This window comes from Chanodichthys erythropterus, chromosome 13 (assembly GCF_024489055.1).
Source record: "Chanodichthys erythropterus isolate Z2021 chromosome 13, ASM2448905v1, whole genome shotgun sequence".
NCBI classification, from domain to species: domain Eukaryota; kingdom Metazoa; phylum Chordata; class Actinopteri; order Cypriniformes; family Xenocyprididae; genus Chanodichthys; species Chanodichthys erythropterus.
Genome location: NC_090233.1, coordinates 43,721,887 through 43,747,449, shown reverse-complemented (window position 1 = coordinate 43,747,449; position 25,563 = coordinate 43,721,887). Strand labels below are relative to the sequence as shown.

Sequence of the window (25,563 nt, the reverse complement as noted above, 5' to 3'; positions counted from 1 at the left end):
CCAGTGAGCCCGCTCCAGCCAGTGAGCCCGCTCCAGCCAGTGAGTCCACTACAGAGCCCGCTCCAGCCAGTGAGTCCGCTCCAGCCAGTGAGTCCGCTCCAGCCAGTGAGTCCGCTCCAGCCAGTGAGTCCGCTACAGAGCCCGCTCCAGCCAGTGAGTCCGCTCCAGCCAGTGAGTCCGCTCCAGCCAGTGAGTCCGCTCCAGCCAGTGAGTCCGCTCCAGCCAGTGAGTCCGCTACAGAGCCCGCTCCAGCCAGTGAGTCCGCTACAGAGCCCGCTCCAGCCAGTGAGTCCGCTACAGAGCCCGCTCCAGCCAGTGAGTCCGCTACAGAGCCCGCTCCAGCCAGTGAGTCCGCTACAGAGCCCGCTCCAGCCAGTGAGTCCGCTACAGAGCCCGCTCCAGCCAGTGAGTCCGCTACAGAGCCCGCTCCAGCCAGTGAGTCCGCTACAGAGCCCGCTCCAGCCAGTGAGTCCGCTACAGAGCCCGCTCCAGCCAGTGAGTCCGCTACAGAGCCCGCTCCAGCCAGTGAGTCCGCTACAGAGCCCGCTCCAGCCAGTGAGTCCGCTACAGAGCCCGCTCCAGCCAGTGAGTCCGCTACAGAGCCCGCTCCAGCCAGTGAGTCCGCTACAGAGCCCGCTCCAGCCAGTGAGTCCGCTACAGAGCCCGCTCCAGCCAGTGAGTCCGCTACAGAGCCCGCTCCAGCCAGTGAGTCCGCTACAGAGCCCGCTCCAGCCAGTGAGTCCGCTACAGAGCCCGCTCCAGCCAGTGAGTCCGCTACAGAGCCCGCTCCAGCCAGTGAGTCCGCTACAGAGCCCGCTCCAGCCAGTGAGTCCGCTACAGAGCCCGCTCCAGCCAGTGAGTCCGCTACAGAGCCCGCTCCAGCCAGTGAGTCCGCTACAGAGCCCGCTCCAGCCAGTGAGCCCGCTCCAGCCAGTGAGTCCACTACAGAGCCCGCTCCAGCCAGTGAGCCCACTACAGAGCCCGCTCCAGCCAGTGAGTCCGCTCCAGCCAGTGAGTCCTTGTTGGGTGAGCCACCGCCTCACCCTCATAAGCGGAGGAGAAGGAGGAAAAGGGCTTCCTCCGTCCGACAAGGCCTGGAGACCACTCTAGAGGTTGTCTGTGGGTTCTCCAAGTGCCTTGCCCTGCCGGCGCCAACGAAGCGCCTTGCCCTGCCGGCGCCAACGAAGCGCCTTGCCCTGCCGGCGCCAACGAAGCGCCTTGCCCTGCCGGCGCCAACGAAGCGCCTTGCCCTGCCGGCGCCAACGAAGCGCCTTGCCGCCGGCGTCGCCAGAGCAGCCTGAGCACGCTGCCGTCCCAGAGCAGCCCCAGCCTGAGCACGCTGCCGTCCCAGAGCAGCCCCAGCCGGAGCACGCTGCCGTCCCAGAGCAGCCCCAGCCGGAGCACGCTGCCGTCCCAGAGCAGCCCCAGCCGGAGCACGCGGCCGTCCCAGAGCAGCCCCAGCCTGAGCACGCGGCCGTCCCAGAGCAGCCCCAGCCTGAGCACGCGGCCGTCCCAGAGCAGCCCCAGCCTGAGCACGCGGCCGTCCCAGAGCAGCCCCAGCCTGAGCACGCGGCCGTCCCAGAGCAGCCCCAGCCTGAGCACGCGGCCGTCCCAGAGCAGCCCCAGCCTGAGCACGCGGCCGTCCCAGAGCAGCCCCAGCCTGAGCACGCGGCCGTCCCAGAGCAGCCCCAGCCTGAGCACGCGGCCGTCCCAGAGCAGCCCCAGCCTGAGCACGCGGCCGTCCCAGAGCAGCCCCAGCCTGAGCACGCGGCCGTCCCAGAGCAGCCCCAGCCTGAGCACGCGGCCGTCCCAGAGCAGCCCCAGCCTGAGCACGCGGCCGTCCCAGAGCAGCCCCAGCCTGAGCACGCGGCCGTCCCAGAGCAGCCCCAGCCGGAGCACGCGGCCGTCCCAGAGCAGCCCCAGCCTGAGCACGCGGCCGTCCCAGAGCAGCCCCAGCCTGAGCACGCGGCCGTCCCAGAGCAGCCCCAGCCTGAGCACGCGGCCGTCCCAGAGCAGCCCCAGCCTGAGCACGCGGCCGTCCCAGAGTCCTCCGCTCTCCCTGATACGGCCACGGAGGCCGTCACCGAGCTGTCCGCTCTCCCTGATACGGCCACGGAGGCCGTCACCGAGCTGCTCGTTCTCCCTGATACGGCCACGAAGCACCCTTGGCCAGCCCTGTCGCCACCGCCTAGATCTTCTGTCCTGCCGCCATCATCCAAGCCTTCTGCCCTGCCGCCGCCGCCGCCCAGGCTTTCTGCCCTGCCGCCACTGCCCAGGCCGTCTGAACCGTTGGAACCAGCCTGGTCAGTTCCTCCGGCACCACCCTGGCAATCAGCCAGGATTCCAGACCCGCTGGAACCAGCCTGGTCAGTTCCTCCAGCGCCACCCTGGCAATCAGCCAGGACTCCAGAACCACTGGAACCAGCCTGGTCAGTTCCTCCAGCACCGCCCTGGCTATCAGTTGGGCACCCTGGATCTGGCCCACCATCCCTCCCCCTGATCCTCCTCCTGTCCACCTCCCTCCTGAGTTTTTTGTGTTTTTGTTTGTTTTCTGGTGGAGCGTCTGGTAGCCGCTCCTTTGAGGGGGGGTAATGTCATGATCACCTGTGAGAGTGCCCATCAGCCACTAGAGGGCACTCCATCTTGGACTCTTGTTTTCACCCCTTGGACTACAATTCCCATATTCACCCCTGGACTCATTATTACACTCATTGCACTCAGCTGTTTTGTGTTTCATCATTAGTGTCTGTCTATTTATACTCAGTTGTGTCTGTCCTTGGTTGTGGTTTGTTGTATTTGTTACGTGCACTGTTTTATATCTCTGGCTTGTTGTTTTGTGGACTGATTACCTGGATTTTGACCTCTTGCCTGCCTTGGATTTACGTTTCTGGACTCCCCAATAAATACTTATGCTGCACTTGGATCTTTTACATCTTGTTCTTGTGCACCCGTGACAAGTATTTGCTTTTACAGCAAGAAAACAGCGTTTTCTTGACAAGTCGACAATACGAACCATACTTCTCAAGGCCTCAGCTATAACTACAGCCATTATGTGTGGGTCAAAGTAGACGTTGTTCCCAGGAAGCCAATGAAGACCATATGCCAATATTACACAAATTTATTTTAGTGAGTGCGGGAAGTAAGACTGGAATTACTGACGACTCGTTTCAGGCAGTTCAGAATCGGTTCTTTCTTTTTATAACTCCATTTATTATCCATTTTGATCTTCAAAGCTTTGCAGACCTTTTATATTCACAAGCTATATAATGTATGTAATATCTGAAAAAGCATGAGAGGAGCACTTAAAAAGATCCAATATCTATAATCAGTGTTAGAACTAACAGATCTGGTTAGGTAAGAAACATTACGCTAAAATGCCAAGACTTTGCTGTTGTTTGCAAACCTTTGGTTAATCATCTACTAAGTCACTCCTGAGTTGGGTGGCTTAACTGAGTTCATTAGCAAAGTCAAGAGTTGATCAATTCTGGGGTCATAGGTGAGGTCACAGGCATGCTTAGATACAGCACAATCAAGGAGGAGGTACTTGCTTATTATGCCCACAGTGGTATGTTGATATTTTAGATCAAAGAAACCCTCTCTGATATTTGATGCTTTCTTTAAATATGCCAAAAGATGACATTCCTTGAATGTCCATCCAGCTCTTTAGGTTGATTTAATTAAAGACAACATGGCAATGGCAAAGAAAACATTCTGCCCAGACATGTGTCAGCAATTCCCCAGCCTCCCACAAAACCTGCTCTGTTTCAACACAGCCCATCTGCTAGAGTGCCTCTAAATCACACTTGTACATGAGATTGCATCAGTGATATCTAACCAAGATTGTGACATACAGTTTCAGAACAATATATAATGAATATGTCAGGAGAATAACAGGAACATTAACTATTTTAGGTCAAACAATCGATATGTATGTGACAGCTTGCCATAAAAGAGGCAAAATTGAGTATTTGCCAATATATATTATGCCTTTCAAAGCAGAAAACATGTTTACATTCTGTCACCTGATGGAGTTTGGGTTCCTTGCCATTGTCATCTCTGGCTTGCTTGGTTGGGGACACTTAATATCCAACAATGTTATTGATCTGACTGCACTGACACTATTGAATGAGAAATGAACTGAGCTGGACGATCGCTTCGCTGTTTTCTGCAAAACTGATTTATAGATGAAATGAACAAATTTAATAATTCGTGATCTTTACAACGGAACTGAATCAACAATGAACTGACTTCAGCTGAACAATGACACTGTTTTCTTTTAGAGCCAAACTGAACTCTGTTTGCATCATTGAATCATGTTCCTGTTATCACTGTGACACCGTTTTGAAACAATATGTATTGTATAAAGTGCAATATAAATAAAAGTGACTTGATTTTATACTCATTATTAAGCTGTGATGTAAAAGGGAAAAATAAGTCCATTTCAAGCTTTTAAAACCTGCCAGCCAAAATGGTAAAACATCTACTACACTACTTGTTGCTTACAAAAATGTGTTCTGAATGGCCATCAGTGGAGAAAGATGTTTATTAGATACAATACCAGAAAAGGCTAAGACTAAGCTAACTAACCAAATCTTGACCCCTTGGAAGTATCACATTGGTCAGGATGGCAGCCACTATTACACTGTACTCATACGGGGCGTCGGCATCAACGCTTGACGGAGGGCATGTCTAAAGCTTGGTGCTGACGCGACCATCATAGTGACAACAGCCAATCACATTACTTTCCAGTGTTGAACGCAATTGGCTAGCAACTGCTCTAGGGTATTTGCATAAGGCGATCTGATTGGCCGGCATTGCATTGCCGCTTGAAAGTTGAGAAATGTTCAACTTCTGCTGTGAGCAACGCGAGTGAAGCGACGTGACGCGACGGAACCCACAATTCAGTTCGGCAAAGCGTGACGTCACCCATTCAAAGTAAATGAGAAGCGTTAATGCCGATGTCCCGTGTGAATGCAGCATTAGGGTGGCTTGGCACTGATCTGACTAGAGTCTTCATTTCCTGTGAGTAAGCAATTTAAACTTGTTTGTCAAAAGAACTTATTTATTGCTGTATCAGGATATGTGGAAGGCCAGATCAGAAGAGGAGTATCCGGCTGTTGTGCACACCTCTCCCCATCCCCGCTGCTCTCTACCAAACAATGCAGCCGTCTGTTACACTGTCTATGAGAGATCTGACTGTGTACAGCATTCAGGCGATGCTTTCCTGTGATTGTTAGGCTGCAGGGGTTCAAACTGAAAGAAACATTCAAAGCTCCAGACTGGCCATGACTCATTATAAACAGCTTTGACTAATATGTTGCTTAAACAGTTAAACATACTGTGAATTAAAAAAGCAGTTTAAAACAGCATTACTAGTCTTGAGGTGAGTGTTCTGACAGTGAAACTGTACCGAAAACACACTGTGGGATAATATTGCTTCAGCTGGGGAAGGAACAAAGCAATGGACCAAAAATATCTATTTAGACTGGCAGTTTACTGTCAGACAAGCAGGACTCAGGCACAGAGGTCAATATTCTCTTATATGACTTTTCACCTCTTTTTCGGATTGTATGCATATTGCATGCTACTGAACTGAAAACCCTTACCTGTACAAAACAGAGAGTCTGTGTGCTGCCTACTTTATTTAAAATAAGTGTTTTTTTGTGTTCTTTGATGAATGTAAAGTTCAAAAGCACAACATTTATTTTAAATGAAAATCATTTGTAACAATAAAAACGTACTGTCACTTTTGATAAATTCGATGCATTCTTGCTAAATAAAAGTATTAACTTCTTTCAAAAAAAAATCTTGCTGACCCCAAACTAATTTATATTATTGAAACAAAATCTTGATAAAATAAGTTTTGGAGAGTTCTGTCTTTCCCCATTCAAGTGAATAGGAGATGTCCTTGGCCAGAAACATTAAGATGGCCACCGAATTAACTGACCTGCCGTAAATGGCACTGTATAGTAAATTCAAATGACTATTTCAGTGAATGGAATTTATGATTAAAGATTTATGATTTCCAATTTTCCAGACTTGGCTGACGAAGCAGACAAGTATCAACAGTATAACCTGGAAAGATGAGAATGGAAAAAAATGCTACTGTAGCACTAAAGTAAACTCTAAAAAAAGTCTCTAATCTTGAATGATAAATATAAGCTGCTAAAAAGAAGACAATAGCATGAAGACTAATTAACAGCATTTTCAGATGTATGATAGACATGTTACTCACTCAAAACTGTTGTGACTAATGAGGTTTAGGGAATTACACAATGACAAAATTAGACATGGAAAAAGTTTCACAACTAGGCCCCCCTATCTAAAATAACCCATGCTCTGTTTACTTAAGTCAGCAGGTACAAAGTTTCCCAGTCACAGTACTGGAAAGGGTTTAGGATTGTGTAAGAAGGTATGTTTGTCAGCTGCTGCAACAACAGTCCAATAGATATATAATTGATATACAATTATATAAATTATGCAGATCAGTTCACAGCTGTATAAAAAACTAGGGATGAAGGGTTTTCAATCTGAGGTCCCGGAACCCCAGGACGCCACAAAGGTATGCTGGGGGCATTGCTGAAAAGATCAGAGAAAACTAGTGCAAATATTTTTTGTGATTACTTCATTGTGTCTTGTGTGCACTACTATTCAAAAATGTTTGGGGTTAGTAAGATTTTTCATGTTTTTAATAAAAAGTTTAAAAAAATCAGTAATTTTATTAAATATTATTACAATAAATTATTTAAATAAAAAAGTAAATAAAAACCTTTTGAATGGCAGTATATAAAATGTAATTAAATAAAAATAAAATAAAAATTGGATAAATCTTTAGTAGAAATTAAGTAGAAATTATTGTGATTATTATACTTAATTAAAATGAAATGGACAAAAGCAAACATGTGGTTATAATAATAATGAAAACATTTTACTGTATGGATTCCAAAAGCTTGAACTTGCCAGGTGTAATGAAGTCTGAGAATATATTAAGGCTAGTAACATCTTCACATTACTGGACTACAAAAAAAAAAAAACTTTTACCAAAACCACCACACTAAATTGCTGTTTCAATTGTTAAAATCCTGCACAGCAGGCATCAGATATGTAGTAAAAACTGTGGGCCTCTAGCGGTGACTCCAGTCCTGACGTCTCAGTGGAACTCAGGGATGACATGTTACTCCCTTACTAACAAGCAGATTAGTGACCAGCCTTATAATCCTGATCCAACACGACAGGATTCCCAGAACAGAGGCTTTGCAACAAAGTCATGGCCAAAACTGCGCTGCCAGGAAAGTCAGGATGTGTGTAACAATTGATTCATTAAAGGATTAGTTCACTTTCAAATGAAAATTACTTCAAGCTTTACTCACCTTCAAGCCATCCTAGGTGTATATGCCTTTCTTATTTCTGATTAACAAAATCTGAGAAATATGAATAAATATCCTGACGCATGTGAGCTTTATAATGGCAGTGAACAGGGTTCACTAATACTGTATAAGTTGAAGAAAGTGCTTGTGTCCACATCCATCCATCATAAATATGTGCTCCACATGGCTCCGGGGGGTTAATAAAGACATTCCAAAGTGAAGCGATGTGTTTGTGTAAAAAGAAAAAAAATATTTACATTTATTACATTTATGAAGTAAAATATCTAGCTTCCGCCAGACCACCTTCCGTATACAAGTTACAAAGAAAGTGTAAACTGGCATTGCATCAGTTATGCTTTTTCCGTAAGTTGAATAGGGAAGGCGTAGGTAGTAGTGTAAGCTTTTTGAACGGCAAGAGTTTTACACTTTCTTCGTATGTTGAAAACGGAAGGCTGCCTGGCAGAAGCTAGATATTTTACTTCATAAATTTTTATTTATTTATTTTTTTTTACACAAATGCATCAATTCACTTCAGAAGGCCTTTATTAACCCCCCGGAGTCGTGTGGAGTACGTTTACGATGGATGGATTTGGATGGATGCACTTTCTTCAGCTCATACTCGTGAACCCTATTCACTGCCATTATAAAGCTCTGATGGTTCAGAATATTTATTAATATTTCTCAGATTGTGTTTATCAGAAAGAGGAAAGTCTTGAGGGTGAGTAAAGCTTGGGCTAATTTTCATTTGAAAGTGAACTAATCTTTTAATTCATTAACTTGCACACTTTGCTCTGGTTTTACAATTTTATCATGCTGTTACAGACAAACTGCACAGAATTTTGAACTATTATATTGAGAAGTGAAAAAAAATTTCCTCATCTCAGAACAATGCACACTGCAATACTCCCTCACATTCTTTCATGCTTTCATCAGATGTGGGTCAAGTTCCCAGTGATACAAATGGCCGCTGATGCATTTAACTGCTCTCTGTGTCTTAACAGCAAAACGAGTCCCAACCCTCACAACTGAAAATGTGCTAGCCATGCACACAATATGCCTGGTTAACATAAATTAAAAGAGTCTAGGATCAATAAGATTCTTCTTTTACAAAAGATTTCTATTTCAAATAAACACTGTTCTTTTGAAGTTTCTATTAATCAAAAATTCCTGCAAAATATATATCAGAGTTTTCACAAAAATATTAAGCAGTACAACAGTGTTTTTAACACTGACAATAATTGTTTCTTGAGCAGCATATTAGAATGACTTCTGAAGGATCATGTGACACTGAAGACTGGAGTAATGATGCTGAAAATTGCACTCTGACGTCACAGGAATAAATTACATTTTAAAATATATTGAAATAGAAAATAGTTATTTTAAATTGTAATAATATTTCACAATATTACTGTACTTTTTATTACATGAATGTATCCTTGGTGAGCATAATAAGAGACTTCTTTCAAAAACATTTAAAAATTTACTGACAACAAACTTTTAAATAGTAGTGTACACACAAGTAAAACAGGTTCCAGTTTAGAGATAGCTAGTGGTGTTTTGACCCAAGCTAAACAGCATCAGGGCTGTGATGCATGGTGACACATAATGGTCCTAAAATACACTTTACTATGGGTCAGATTTACTATGGGCCAACAAAATATATGCTTCTAAGTTTTTCCCTCCTGTGAAAGGTTTTGTAAGCCTTTTATTTTGCAATCCTGTTTAAAATAATATTGACTGATCAGAAATAGACTACAATATCACATCATACTGATAAGTTGTGAGCACAGCCACATGCTACAAATGATACCCTCTGAATACAAAATATTGAAGAAAAATGTGATATGCGATAACTCATTAAATAATGCTTTATTCAATATGTTATACAATAATGCGTCAAATTTGTAAAATACATTTAAGTTATATTTAATTATACTTAAAAAACTAAAATTACATAACCAACATATATGTTTCACATTCTTTTTGTGAGAAGAAAGCATCCCTACAACTTCTGAAAGTGGAGTTTAGGGTTTCAGGTAGGCCTACATTAGGTTTTTTTAACAACAGAAATAGAATAATCAAATGTAAAAATAAAACACTGCTTAGTCTTCACTGTATGAATTATACTGATTCTTATTAAAGACACAAAAGCTATTCAGTCATGAACAGTGAGTGATTCTTCTCTTTGTCTGACCTGAATTGTTTGAGGAACATTAAATTTGCCAAAGAACATGTTTTAAAAGATGTAATATAAGTCTAAGGTGTCCCCTGAATGTGTCTGTGAAGATTCAGCTCAAAATACCCCATCGATTTTTTTTTTATATATATTTTTTTAACTGCCTATTTTGGGGCATCATTATAAATGCGCCGATTCTCGTGCTCCATGCCCCAAGAGCTCGCGCTTGCCTTAAACAACATAAAAAAAGTTCACACAGCTAATATAACCCTCAAAATGGATCTTTACAAAGTGTTCGTCATGCAACATGTCTAATCGCATAAGTACAGTGTTTATTTTGATGTTTACATTTGATTCTGAATGAGTTTGAGGCTGTGCTCCGTGGCTAACGGCTAATGCTACACTGTTGGAGAGATTTATAAAGAATAAAGTTGTGTTTATGAATTATACAGACTGCAAGTGTTTAAAAAAAGAAAATAACGAAGATAAGTCTTGTCTCCGTGAATACAGTAAGAAACGATGGTAATTTTAACCACATTTATCAGAACATTAGCAACATGCTAACGGAACATTTAGAAAGACAATTTACAAACATTACTTAAAATATCATGATATCATGGATAATGTCAGTTATTATTCCTCCATCTGCCATTTTTCGCTATTGTTCTTGCTTGCTTACCTAGCCTGATGATTCAGCTGTGCACAGATCCAGACGTCCTGCCCTTGTGTAATGCCTCGATCATGAGCTGGCATACGCAAATATTGTGGGCGTACACCCCGATTGTTACGTAAAGGGGGTCACACACCGGACGCGAAGCTCAGTGCCGCGCCACGTCTTTAAAATTCGAACGCATTGTTTTCTATGAGAGTACGCACACTGGCGGCGACATTCGGTGCCTGTCCGCGGCGCCCAGCAACGACTCAGGAAGTTGTTTAAAATCCTGCCGCGCCACAGAGCGCCATGTACATTGTTTTACATTAAATGTATATTATATTTCTCTCAAATCGTCGTTAATGTACATACTGACTTCACCCTGTGCTGCAAGATACATCAGTTTCACATTCTTAGTTTAATAGCTTGAATAAAGTCTAAAAATGTATAATAAACATAGAATTTTCTTTCCTTTCGCTTTGTTGTGCCATATTTTCATGTACACTAACCTCAGTGCAAAATATTAAAACATAGGCATGTAACGTTTCCCTGTTGACATAAAACACTTCCATTGTGCAGCTCTTCTATCAGGAGTAGAGCCAAAATTGAGCTCGCACATATATAATGTGCGCGGCCGGTGTGCAATACCTGTGAGTTGTCAGAGACGCGATGCTGCGCGGCACCGAGCTTCGTGTCCGGTGTGCGACCCCCTTAAGGCTATTTTTAAAATATATCTCTGATTGTGTTTGTCTGAAAGAAAAAAGTCATATACACCTAGGATGGCTTGAGGGTGAGTAAATCATGGAATAATTTTCATTTTGGGGTGAACTATCGCTTTAATGTTAACCACTACAACTGTGATAGGAATAGATTTAAATATTATGCAATAATCAACACTTTTCACGATTCGTTAATCTTGACAGCTGTAATAGTAAAAATGTGGTAAACATTTTCGAAAGGATTCCACATGTAATACTTATTTCAATTCCAAAGTTGTTATCCAATAACGGCAGTGGGTGTTTACACTGAAGTCGCACAGCAGACACTCACCTTAAAACAGAGAGCTCAATAAGGAAGCTCAATAAGCTAAAATCAGGGTAGAAAATAGCCATTTATTTATAACTATGATAATCTTTTATGTAAAAATCATAGTAACATCAGGAAACATTATAATACATAAAACATTATAATATAATAAAAAAATTCATTTTCATGACAGACTGAAGCAGGTTTATTAGGCTGATGTCACTTTAAGAGCTGAATGGATTCTTTCTCGACTGTATAGTCCAAGAAATAACTGACTGTTTACATAAACTGTAAACATAAATGCTCACCAAGACAGGCATTTTGATGTTTTTTTTTTTTTTTGGATTTGGCCATATAAGCTGCGGAGAAGAACTGAATTCAGGATCATGCACTGACCAAGAAGCCGCTTTCTGTGCGAGCGAGCACCTTTCTTACTGCATTTAAAGGTGCTCTAAGTGATGTCACGCGCTTTTAGGCCAAAACATTTTTTGGCACATACAGCAAACATCTCCTCACTATCCGCTAGCTGCCTGTCCCCTGAACACACTGTAAAAAAAATGCGGTCTCTGTAGTTGCCACAAGCTCCGAAAACGGCAATAAAAACAAACTGGTGCAGACTGATCCACAAAACATAATAAACATGCTCCAGCCAATAACCGACAAGAATGATTTTAAATGCGCGTTCATGACTGTTTCAGAAAGCATGGAGGGGAGGGGGAGGAGGAGGAGGGAGGGTCTAGCTAGCCTCTGTTTTGTTTGACAACACTTCGAACGTCAGTAGGAAGTTACTCCACCCAGGATCACTTAGAGAACCTTTAAAAAGTGAAGTGACATGTGGCCAAGTATGATGACCCATACTTGGAATTTGTGCTCTGCATTTAACCCATCCAAGTGCACACACACAGCAGTGAACACACACACCGTGAACACACACCCGGAGCAGAGGGCAGCCATTGCTGCGGCACCCGAGGAGCAGTTGGGGGTACGGTGCCTTGCTCAAGGGTCTCACCTCAGTCGTGGTATTGAGGGTGGGGAGAGCGCTGGACATTCACTCCCCTCACTGACAATCCCTGCTGGACCTATATGTACATTTGCAATATTTTGATAATTCCGAATCAATATATTGTTCAGCTTTACCTCTGAATAATAATCACTTCAGTTAATGTACATAGTAAATCTACAACTTTTTACAGTAGAAGGACCCTGAGTATCATAAAGGTATTGTAGTCCATATGATTCATACGGGGGAACCATATTCTAATGCACCTTTAATGTACCTAATCTTACCTCTAACTTTTAAAGTCCCTTTAAGTCAAGTCACTCAGCAGCCATCTTAGAAACACCTCACAGGCAGATATTTTAGTCATGCATGTACAAACCCGATTCCAAAAAAGTTGGGACACTGTACAAATTGTGAATAAAAACATAATGCAATGATGTGGAAGTTTCAAATTTCAATATTTTATTCAGAATACAACATAGATGACATATCTAATGTTTAAACTGAGAAAATTTATCATTTTAAGGGAAAAATAAGTTGATTTTAAATTTCATGGCATCAACACATCTCAAAAAAGTTGGGACAAGGCCATGTTTACCAGTGTGTGGCATCCCCTCTTCTTTTTATAACAGTCTGCAAACGTCTGGGGACTGAGGAGACAAGTTGCTCAAGTTTAGGAATAGGAATGTTGTCCCATTCTTGTCTAATACATTCTAGTTGCTCAACTGTCTTAGGTCTTCTTTGTCGCATCTTCCTCTTTATGATGCGCCAAATGTTTTCTATAGGTGAAAGATCTGGACTGCAGACTGGCCATTTCAGTACCCGGATCCTTCTTCTACGCAGCCATGATTTTGTAATTAATGCAGTATGTGGTCTGGCATTGTCATGTTGGAAAATGCAAGGTCTTCCCTGAAAGAGACAACATCTGGATGGGAGCATATGTTGTTCTAGAACTTGGATATACCTTTCAGCATTGATGGTGCCTTTCCAGATGTAAGCTGCCCATGCCACACGCACTCATGCAACCCCATACCATCAGAGATGCAGGCTTCTGAACTGAGCGCTCATGACAACTTGGGTAGTCCTTGTCCTCTTTAGTCAGGATGACATGGCGTCCCAGTTTTCCAAAAAGAACTTCAAATTTTGATTCGTCTGACCACAGAACAGTTTTCCACTTTGCCACAGTCAATTTTAAATGAGCCTTGGCCCAGAGAAAATACCTGCGCTTCTGGATCATGTTTATATATGGCTTCTTTTTTGACCTACAGAGTTTTAGCCGGCAACGGCGAATGGCACGGTGGACTAGAAGTATTTTCTGGCAGTATTCCTGAGCCCATGTTGTGATTTCCATTACAGTAGCATTCCTGTATGTGATGCAGTGCCGTCTAAGGGCCCGAAGATCACGGGCATCCAGTATGGTTTTCCGGCCTTGACCCTTACACACAGAGATTGTTCCAGATTCTCTGAATCCTTGGATGATATTATGCACTGTAGATGATGATAACTTCAAACTCTTTGCAATTTTTCTCTGAGAAACTCCTTTTTGATATTGCTCCACTATTTTTTGCTGCAGCATTGGGGGAATTGGTGATCCTCTGCCCATCTTGACTTCTGAGAGACACTGCCACTCTGTTGCCAATTGACCTAATAAGGTGCAAATTGGTCCTCCAGCTGTTCCTTATATGTACATTTAAATTTTCCGGCCTCTTATTGCTACCTGTCCCAACTTTTTTGGAATGTGTAGCTCTCATGAAATCCAAAATGAGCCAATATTTGGCATGACATTTAAAAATGTCTCACTTTTAACATTTGATATGTTATCTATATTCTATTGTGAATAAAATATGTTTATTACTAATAAACTAAACTAACGATTAAATTTCATATTTGAAATCACCAATAAGATCTGACAAAAAAAATAATTTTTCAGTATGGACCAGCCAATGCTTGTGTGCAGTCATAAGCGCATGTCTCAGAGTACTGACTGTTTCTATATCAACTGAGCTTCTAAAGGCAGCTGCAGTCATGCAATAACTTTACTAACTGGCGATTGGCTTTTTTATTTAGAAGTCTTTGGTTCACCCAATATTGTATTTTTATCTGGTCCCATGACAATGGCTCAATATGTATATGTGGTATGACAAACTTCTACTCACTGTTTTGCTTCCTCTAGGTGACAAAGGTATTCATACGCAATATTCTGTCTCCTCCTCTCATCCATTTCTTCCGCCGACAGCCTCTCATCATCCACAATGGCTGTAGAATAAACAAAGGAAAAAAAAAACAGTTGGAGAATGCAAGAATAGAATTTTTTTCCATAGTGGTAGAATAACACATCAGAATGCTGAGCGTGACATTTTCCTCTCCAGTTTAATCAGCTAACTGTAGCAAAGCCAACACAACGACAACTAGACGCACTATGACAAAAGGTATTGAATGAATATGATGGCGTGTAGCCAAGTTCCATTCTGCTGATTATATTTTATTCAGACTTTGTGTGTTTCAGACAGCTGTTGATTTAAGTCACACTGGAATTAGATTTTAGCAGCTTGAACTGGAAAAAGTGCTCAAGCAATTTGTTATGAAGGAAAGAAATTAGTCAGAAACACACCACATTTAAACCCATACCAGAAAAAAACACTGAAAGTGTGTGCAAGCTTGAGTAACTTTGCACAATATACACGTGTAGAAATAATCAGCATCTCTTTCATCACTGTCAGCGGTATGTGAAAACATCAGGGAGTGACACTCTTACGTCTGGCGGCTGTCAGCTGTCAGTACTGTTGCATTACGAAACCATTTGTGGCTGACCTTTATGTGATTGCTACTACATTCCCTCTCCACCACCTTCATTTTCAGTTCGCAACACTGCCAAGTTCAATGCAGCTGCTTTATTTCTGATTAAGCAGAGCTGACATAATTTTACACATGACTTAAACTAGTCACACAAAGAGGTTGATCAATCCTCACTGTCTTCGCTCTCAACTTGTAGTGATCTAGGAAGTAATTAATTACACTTAAGTCACAATGAATATCATTGTATTATATACAAAATATCAAAATCAAGTGGCATCTGATAACAAATAATTCTGGGTCTTTCCGTATAAACTCAACCAGAGGTCCCCAGCTAAAAATGTTGAATAATTTTGACTTTAATTCAAAATTTTGTAGAGGAGAATTAGTGCCAAATTAAAGGGGGGTAAAAATGACTTTAGAAAGATGGCTGCCTCATTGTTTTATTTTTAGGTACACTCAAAAAAAATGAACTTTCACTGTTGTTAGTTTCACTCAAACCACCCTTGTTCACATTACTTAAAAACCCCATGTAACTACATGGACATAATTTAACTGCATTGTTTCTATTAAAAATGATTATTGTCAGTTTGACTTAGTAAGTGTTTGTTCAGTCAACTTAAAGTAGAACTAAGCAAAATTCGCGAAGCTCCCCCTACAGTTTCCTTCAGTGAATGACACTGTCATAAATACTCCAAGCGCAGCTATGGACTACAACGACTACAACACTCGCCAGCACAGTAGTTCTGCAAATACAGTACAAGAAAGAGGAGGTGGGTAATTTGCAAATACAGTACACTTTAATTTAATGTAATTTTCGAAATTGTCTTATAAAGACATAATATATACATTGTTTTTGAATTACCGTAAAGCATTTTGTCACTCTCGCGTGAACGTGAATATGAGACGAGATTGTTTCGGGTCGGTGCAGCTCAAGTTGCAAGTGCTGTATTCTGGCGTAGACGTCCCAGAGGGGGTTAGTGCTCGCCTCAAACACACCACTACAAGTCAATTAACCATCGTAAGGACTTAGAAAACTATTTATGAAGGTAAAAAAAGTTACTTAGTTCTGCTTTAACATTGCTGAGTGAAATGCACAAATTATTTTTGACATAACTAACTGTGCAGTGGATCTGTAGTTCCCAGCATGCTTTGCAAGGGACTGCATTAGGAGAGTAAATTTAGGGATTAAAGTGTTATTTTATGTGTTTTTCAGTAAAGGGAAAGATGTTGTTAGTTTATGTTAGTGTTTAATGTTCAGTTATGTTGGACATTTAGAGTAGTTTCTGTAATGTTTTTGAATTTTGTGGTTACCATTATGCAGAAGAGTGTCGCCTGTGTTTAGGCGCACTCAAATATGCATGTTTATAGGATGAAATTCCTGCTCTCAATTCAATTGAGTTTGTTCAATGATTTATTTTGAGTGAATTTTGTAGAGAAAATAGTTCATTTAATAATGTAAATTAAGTTCACCTCATACTTTTGTCACTGCAATGTCTTGGAATTTCTCAGCACAGTATAAGTCTACCTGGTGGGCTGCATTCTAATATGTTGTATCCTTTTTATTGAAATGATTATTCAATAAAAACAATTGTTCACAAAAAAATAAATGTGTTCACCTTACATAATCAACATAATATTATTAAGTAAACTGCACATATAAATATTATGTAACAGTGACACTGAAACGATTTGTATTTACTCAAAGAAATTTTGTCAGCTTTACTTGAATTTCTTTTGTTCATTCAACTAAATTGTTTTTGTTTTTTTTGTACAAATTACTCAATAAAGCTGCGTGGAACCACTTGACACTTCTTTTTTAAGTAAATCCAATATTTCATTTTTTTTTTAGTGTAGGTAGGTCTATTAGTTCACTTTTGAATGAGCCATCTTTGTTTCATTATATGCCAAGGGTGACAGTTCAAAAATGAAAAATAAATAAATAAATAAATAAATAAATACTTCTTAAGTTACAGGCATGCACGCTTCAGGGGGAAAAAACACAAGAAGTGCTTTTTCTCCAAAGTGTGCATGTCTGTAACTCAATAAGTATTAAGAAATCATACTATCCTTTTACATTTTGGCTCTTAAACTTTTCTTTTGGTATCCTAATTTTTAAGGCCCTATATGGTTCATTTCCAGAAATATAGAGATTTCGTTAACGCTTTATTTTAGGGTCTTTTAACTAGATGCTTATTAGCATATTAATAGAACATTAGCTTTTTATTAGTATTTATCAAGCACATATTAAATCCTTATTCTGCATGAACTTATTCTACATTCTTAATCTTACCCAATACCTAAACTTAACAACTACCTTACTAACTATTAATAAGTAGTAAATTAGGAGTTTATTAAGGGAAAAGTCGTAGTTAATAGTTTATATTTATTATACCCAATATGTTCAATTATACATACAGTACCTATTTTCAGGGGTCAAAAATCAAACATGGGTCACTATGTATATAGCTGTTTTTCTTTTAAGTCAAGTCACCTTTATTTATATAGCGCTTTTTACAATGCAGATTGTCAAAGCAGCTTTACAGTGATAAATGGTATATAATTTTGGCTACACAGCAGCTTTTAAAGAAAATGGTGTCAATGCAGGCCGATGCAAAGCACTGCTTTATATCAAATGTCAAGTGTTAAAGGTGCAATATGTAAGAATTTTGCAGTAAAATATCCAAAAACCACTAGGCCAGTGTTATATATTTTGTTCACTTAAGTACTTACAATATACAATACATGTTTTAATAGGCAAGGGAACAACGTTGAAAACGTTTAAACTGTTGTTAGCTCAACACGTTTAGTCTTACTGCTTAAATCTAATTTTATTGATTTTTTTGCGAGTACCATGCTTTACCATGCCTCAGAGAAAAACACTATTTTGTCAAGTAGCTAACATAGCATCATCAGATTGTCGCTGTCTGATGTAAACCACGTATGTCCATTTTGCCAATTTTGAGATTTTTCGACGGATTGAATGTCCAGGTTCATTTCCGTATACAGTATGCTTCACATATCTAAATGGCCAATGAAAAGTTGTGAAATCATTTCATCTGATTTTCACGTATATCCATTTGGTGTCAAAGCTGTCAATCACGCGTATCTCCCGCCCTGTGGAAGCATCTCGCCGGTCTCGTGAAGTTTCATCGAAGCTCAGCACTGGATAGCCGAATAACACTGTGAGGTTACATTGCCAAATAAACATAGCCTGGTGAGACAATGACTTTCCTTTATTGAGGTAAACGTTTCCCCCCTGACGCCAGACGTACGTCTGGGAGTGACAAAATTACGGTAGGACTGTGCAAACAAAGTATCTGTCTAGCATTACCATGTCAGTGTATTGATTCATTGTCCCTTCATAGTTAGAAAGAGACATTTAATAAATTTATAATTAATATTAAATAAACTAAGTGTATTTAATAAACTAAGACGTAGGCTATTTAATAAACTGAGCGTATTCATCTGTCAATATGAAACGCGACTTGGCCATTCTAATTAATGATCGGAAGAACGCGTATCGACCACCGTTATTGTAAAATATGCACGTATGTCCATTTAAACTCATTTTTGGTCAAATGTGGATTATATCATTACACTGGCAAGAATATGGTTACATGTAAAGATGCCGTACCAAGTATGACAATGCTACATTCAACTGCTTTTGAAATACAGTGTTTTTTTCACTTCCTGAAAAGTAACCGTTTTGGACATACGTGAGTTTCATCGGGCAGCGACGAGATGCAGCTTTTTCTTTATTAACAGCAATACAGAATTTTCTCCATCATACAATACGTTTTAAAATTAATTGCATGCGATTTATCAACACAAGCCATCCAGCATTTAATATGATATTCTAAAATCGATCTATCTTACTGCAGTGTGCAACAAGTGTCTCACAGCAGTCACCGAGCGAATGCACAGAGTAACGTTATAACATCATTTTCAACACTCTCAAATGTATCTAATATGATAAACAGCGCTGTGTTACCTCATACTCATGACCGGAAAGTGGAAGCAGCACCGGCGACTGTGACATAATGTTAATGAGAGACGAACACAACACGCCTCGCGAGCAGCGGAACATAATAAAAGTTCCGCTGCTTGTGAGGCGTGTTGTGTTCGTCTCTCATTAACATTTGCTCCAGCGGCCTCATTCAGCTCCCACAACACTCAGTCCTGCTCTGCTTCATACTACAGTAACATTAATAATCGCATCCATGAAGATGATTGTTACGGTGGTATCCCCAGAGAAGACGAGGAAGACAGGAGTAGGAAAAATAACGTAGTTTAATTACATAAAGTAGTCAGGATACACATAGAAACACGTAACATACAACAATACCGGACGCTAGACTGAAGACAGGGAGGAACTTAAGTACACACACTAACTAGAAACAGCTGGGGATGAAATCAGTGTCCATGGTGAATAATGAGTGGCGGGAGCAAAACACAAAGGAACACGTGACAGTCAAACAACCTGGACGAGACGGTGAACGTAACAATGATTTCTTCCCGAGTCCTATCCCGATTCTTTTCAACTGATGTGAGGTGAAGACCACATGCCCAAGGTTCCATGCTCAAACTTGGCGTCATCAAGCTATGCCTTTGTTTTGAATAGGCCTCTAGCGATCTCTAGCGGCCAGAAAATTCTACATATTGCACCTTTAAAGAGGAATGTCTGAAGAACAAATTATTTTAAAATTAGAAATGTATCCCTTTATCAAAACAATTGCATAGATCATTCCTGTCTGAGGACCATAAATACCATATTTTTCCATAGCTTGCATGCCTCTAACTGGTTTCACAGACAATGACTAAAATGCATATTTGAGCTGTTTTAACTGAAAGCAACTTGCACCGGCATATCTTAAAATATGTCGTGCCATTGTTTTGTCTCAAGATGCACACCAGTAATGTTTTTTTTTTATTTTTTATTTTTTCTAGGGTACGATTATAAAAAGCTACTTAAATGTCCTAATTAAACTAAGGTCTAATCCTGGCTTAATCTAAACCCTGTCTGTGAAACCGGGCCTAAAATATTAGAGACATCCCAAAATGATTTTAGATTCTGGTTCTTAATAAACTTCTCTTTAGGAATCTTCATTTTTAAAGCCCTATATGGTTCAGTCCCAGAGACATGGAGATATCAATGTCAACTTGTTGAATTTTACCCATTTTCAACAGTTGAAAACCAAATTTGGGTCACTTTGCATACAGCTGATACTTATTGTATTTAAAGAATAATATTTGAAAAACAAAATTAATATTGAAAGTATAAATATATATTGTTTTCCTATAACATTTACTTGTTATTTAATCATTTATTGTAAGGGCATGGAGTTGCCGCTTACAAACACTCACCAATCACATGATGTAACCAACACGATCATGTTACGACCTGGGTAAAATCAGGATTTTTTAAATATGGATTCTAATTAGAACTTATACTGCTAAAAATGCAAATTAGTGAAGCTCTGCAAAGCTGCTTTTGAGCGAGATGAGGAGATGCCCTTGTTTGACATGCCATGATCAACTGTCAACCACATCCCACCATCAAATCTATGAAAGTAGCACAGAATTTTATAATCTGTTTCATTTACCATAGAGCTCATGACTGATTCTGAGAACAGGCCACTAACAGATGTAGAGGCACTCACGTCAATTGGTTTAATAAGTTATTCGATTATACAATCGCCTATCCCTTGACTGAAATATATGGTTTATCTCCACACCCTGGTGGAACTCAGTTGAAACATCAATAAAATAGTAAAATATGATACTCATTATGACTCTTGTTGAAGTAGGTCACATCTATTCTAAAGAGAACTTGTGATGCTCTGGCATGCAATGAGAAGCTCATTTTTACCTCTGATAAGATCAGACTGAGCACAAGTGACTGTCTCCAGCTACAAAGTGTTTTCACAATCCTCACTCATCTAGTAATAATTAAGCTTGCTGACACACGATCACATGCTGGCCTTTGTTCGAGTAAATGAGATTCAATCCTGTAATAGCAAACAACACTGCAAATTTCTCACCCTGACATACAGGCTCAGGCTTGCCAGTTAACCTCTGTGGGGATTCATTACGAAGGTCAGCTTTATCACCTTAAGTCTATCCCATAGACAATAACTCAATATTTTGAAAACATGGCAACAAAACTGGGTTATCATATAAGCATCTGTGCATTTAAAATATTATAAATAAAAAAAGAGCAATCCAATATCAACCTGAGGAAACATCAGAGATTCAATAGCCGACTGACTAAGATCTGATGTTGCAACATTATAGTAATAGATGCTACCATTCAAAAGTTCAGAAGTTGACAGTAAAGTGACAGGAAAGGCATTTATAATTTTAGAAAACATTTATAAATGGAAATGCTGTTCTTTTTTAATTCTTTTTGAAAAATTATATCATGGTATCCACAAAAATATTAAGTAGCACAACTGGTTTCAACACTACAACTGGAATTCTGGAAATGTTGGGATGTTTTTTGTGAATTTTATGCACAAAATGAGCTCATTTCAAATTTGATGCCTGCTACAGGTCTCAAAATAGTTGTTACAGGGGCATGTTTACAATGGTGTAGCATCTCCTCTTCTTTTCAAACCAATGTGAAGACGTTGTCCTGCTAAAATACACAAGGCCTTCCTTGAAATGGACGTCATCTGGAGGGGAGCATATGTTGCGCTAAAACCTTTATATACCTTTCAGCATTCATAGTGCCTTCCAAAACATGCAAGCTGACAATACCGTATGCACTTATGCACCCCCATACCATCAGAGATGGTGGCTTTTGAACTGAACGCTGATAACATACTGGAGGGTCTCCCTCCTCTTTAGCCCGGAGGACACGGCATCTGTTATTTCCAACAAGAATGTCAGATTTGGATTTGTCTGACCATAGCACACTTTTCCACTCTGAAACAGTCCATTTTAAATGAGCCTTGGCCCACAGGACACGATGGCGCTTCTGGACCATGTTCACAAATGGCTTCCTTTTTGCATGATAGAGCTTTAGTTGGCATCTGCAGATGGCACGGCGGATTGTGTTTACCGACAGTGGTTTCTGCAAGTATTCATGGACCCATTTAGTAATGTCATTGACACAATCATGCCGATGAGTGATGCAGTGTCATCTGAGATGCCCGAAGACCACGGGCATCCAATAAAGGTCTTCGGCCTTGTGCCTTACGCACAGAGATTTCTCCAGTTTCTCTGAATCTTTTGATGATGTTATGCACTGTAGATGATGAGATTTGCAAAGCCTTTGCAATTTGACATTGAGGAACATTGTTTTTAAAGTATTCCACAATCTTTTTACGCACTCTTTCACAGCTCTGCTCATCTTTACTTCTGAGAGACTCTGCCTCTCTAAGACATCCGTTTTTATAGCTCATCATGTCACAGACCTGATATCAATTAACTTAATTAGTTGTTAGATGTTCTCCCAGCTGAATCTTTTTAAAATTTCTTGATTTTTCAGCCATTTGTTGCCCCCATGCCAACTTTTTTTAGACCTGTAGAGGGCATCACATTTGAAATGAGATCATTTAGTGGATAAAAGTGTAACATTTCTCTGTTTAAACATTTGTTATGTTATCTATGTTCTATTGAGAATAAAATATTGGCTCATGTGATTTAAAAATCTTTTAGTTTTCATTTTATTCAAATTTAAAAACATTTCCGGAATTTGTGTTGTAATAAGAAATGTTTCTTGAGCAGCAACGCAGCATATTAGAATAATTTCTAAAGGGTCATTTCTGAAGGCTTATTTCAAAAACATTAAAACATCTTAACAACCCTAAACATTTGAACAGCAGTGTACTTTGTGCCAGCAACCGCGCCACACTTATAGTGGTTGTGGGGGGAGCGTCTGTTAGTAAACTGTGGCTATGCAATCTCTCATATCAATTTGTGTCACAGCTACCTCACATGATGATGAGATGCACTGTAGGGAATTTCAGTTTTCATTACTCGATATGATGTCATTTCCTGTATACCTTCATGCACAGTCCTTAACCAAAAGATGTCATCCCTTTTGATGTATACTTTGACCAACCATCTTCAAACAAAGCACAAGACACAGGGAATAGTTATACTACAGCTTTTGGAGTTAAATGCAATATAAGAATGGCTTGTCATATCTAAAAATTTGCTTTTCATGAATTTAAAGGCAATAAATAACAAAAACGCTAATGTAAGAACCCTACATAAACCAGCAGAATGAAACCAGTGGCCTTGTCAGCAGTTTAGCTGGAATGTGATCTCAGTGCCAGTGTTGATAGAGTTAAGTAAACTTCATTTAAAGAGCCGACAAAAAGTGGACAAGTACATCTCCCAACCTTGATTTGATATGGTGGAGTTAATGTCAAACTAGCAGTTTCTGATAGTAAACCAACTAGTAGTTTACGTCAGAATCAAATTTGAGATACGCAGACAGAATCTCTTGACCATTATTCATCATAAATACACAGTATAGACATGATGTCTTGCCAGCATGGTGCAATGTGTGTGTTTAATTAAACCTACACAGATAAACTCCTCAAACAGAATTCCTCAAATATCTGAAATATACAGACTGTCAGGTGCTTTTACAAAGGGCAGAGGTAATGTTTAACTGGGGAAAACTATCATGGAGCTTCTCTTTGCTCAGGCCACAGCATGAGATCTAATGCCAAGGATACACAAGCACCTTTCTGAGGCAACATACTATCAGGATATGTCAGGAAAAGATCTGGGATCTAACTTGGGACAGAGAAAAAAACAGTTGCATATTTGTAGGGCTCAAAATACATTTTTTATATTACAGAGTAAATGTCTTGTAGTAGAAGTTTGCACATTATTATCATGCTTTTTGACAAAAATGGGAAGTGGGTTTGACAGAAATATAACGATACAGACTGATAATCAATTTTAAATATTTTTCACACTTTTCTACTTTATCGGTTCAGTCCACCACTGAACGTTTAACTCTCAATGAATAAGTAACACTTATTTAATGTCTTATTTGCAAAAAAAACCAGATCTGCAAATCAGTTATTAAACACAGAAATTATCAGTACTGTTCGTATATAAATCTTGCATCTCTAGACTGAATTTGCCTTTTCTGTTAACTAGCGAGAGGCTGATAAATCAGAAGTATTAACTTGAAATACACATTTCCTGCAATCTAAAAAATGCTTGTTCATGTAAGTTAGCCTAATAAGAGTTAACTGACTTTATTCAAGTCCAAAATATTATTTAAAATCAGCAATACATTAGGGTTACACCAATGAAACTCATGTTATAAGCATCAGGCAAGGCAGAAATAGATTCAAAGGCAAAAACTGCATGCTACCACATTTTACAGTGGGCTTCCAAAGTTTCCAAATTTGTTTAAATGTTTATTTCCTAAATATTATGCATGTATACAGTATATATCCAGGTGGAATCACCCAAACAAGCCATCCACTGTACTGATCATGGATGTCAGATTACCGTTGCAGATACTCATGCTGGCCAACTGTCAAAGTCATTGGGCACTACAGTAATTTCACATTCAATTTATACTCATTTCGTTTCATAATATCAATAACGTAGCTTCATAACTGACATATAGTTAAGTGGCTTTTACTTACATCCATATCGTGGTCTGACAGAGTTTGCACCGTCTTCATGGTACATCCTGCTTCCTCTGAAACTCTGCTGAGCTTCTACCATAAACTGCGCGAGGACTTTCTCACACTTACTTCAGACTTCTTTCTCAAGAGAGCAAAACAAAATCTACTCCGTTTGTCATAGCACTGGTGAACAGCAAAGCGTCGTATCCATTAGCATTGAGAAGCTTTCGCTTACTGCGTCTCTTCCTTTGCCTGTCAACCTGATGAAACCTCCTTTGAGCTCACGCTGAAGCACTGACACTGAATGACGCGGCTCCACCTGCTGGCGCGTAACGCATCTTCTGGCCCTTAAACACTTATTAACAGTTATTTTGCAATATTGGCCACACAAAGTGTTTGGACATTTAAGCTATACTTAAAAGTATGAATGAAATTGGATTATAAAACAAAACGTGATACGTTTTTTAAAATATAAAATAATACATTACCAATAGAAACATCTGTTGTTTCTCTGCATGGATACAGGTGTGAACTAGGAAAATTACGTTATATGAAAATAACCACGGGACGTGATTAAAAGTCATTGCTAGTTCTGAGGAAAACATTAAGCATTATTTGTACAGATGCTTCCTGGTTTTATATTCTGTATCTAATGCTATGATATGCAGACATTTTTAAGTGTGCCTTAAGTGTCCAAAAGTGCCCAAATACTTATTACTATATGTGTAATTTCTGAAATCCATTTACTGTACATACCCATTAGATTTGATCTATACTATTTGAATGGTATCATATTTCATAGACCCTTTATTTTAATTCTTTACACACAAATACATGTTTCTAAACCGAGATCAAATGTGACAGATGGGCTTCTAACTTTAGAATAAAAATTCTATAATAGTGTCATGAAATAGGTGCAGCCAACAAACCTCCTGCAG

At 40.0% G+C, this 25,563-nt stretch overlaps 1 protein-coding gene across 1 annotated transcript in view; it reads right to left on the bottom strand.

Moving 5' to 3' along the window:
- Positions 1-24,903, bottom strand: part of iqgap2 (IQ motif containing GTPase activating protein 2) — a 68,640-nt gene extending 43,737 nt beyond the window's left edge. Inside the window, exons 1-2 of the mRNA XM_067407795.1 lie at positions 24,644-24,903; positions 14,378-14,477 (exon numbers count right to left, since the gene is read on the bottom strand). Coding sequence (XP_067263896.1) covers positions 14,378-14,477; positions 24,644-24,725 — 182 coding nt within the window. The 5' untranslated portion in view covers positions 24,726-24,903. The remainder of the gene's footprint in view (positions 1-14,377; positions 14,478-24,643) is intronic.
- Between the last annotated feature and the right edge of the window lie 660 nt (positions 24,904-25,563).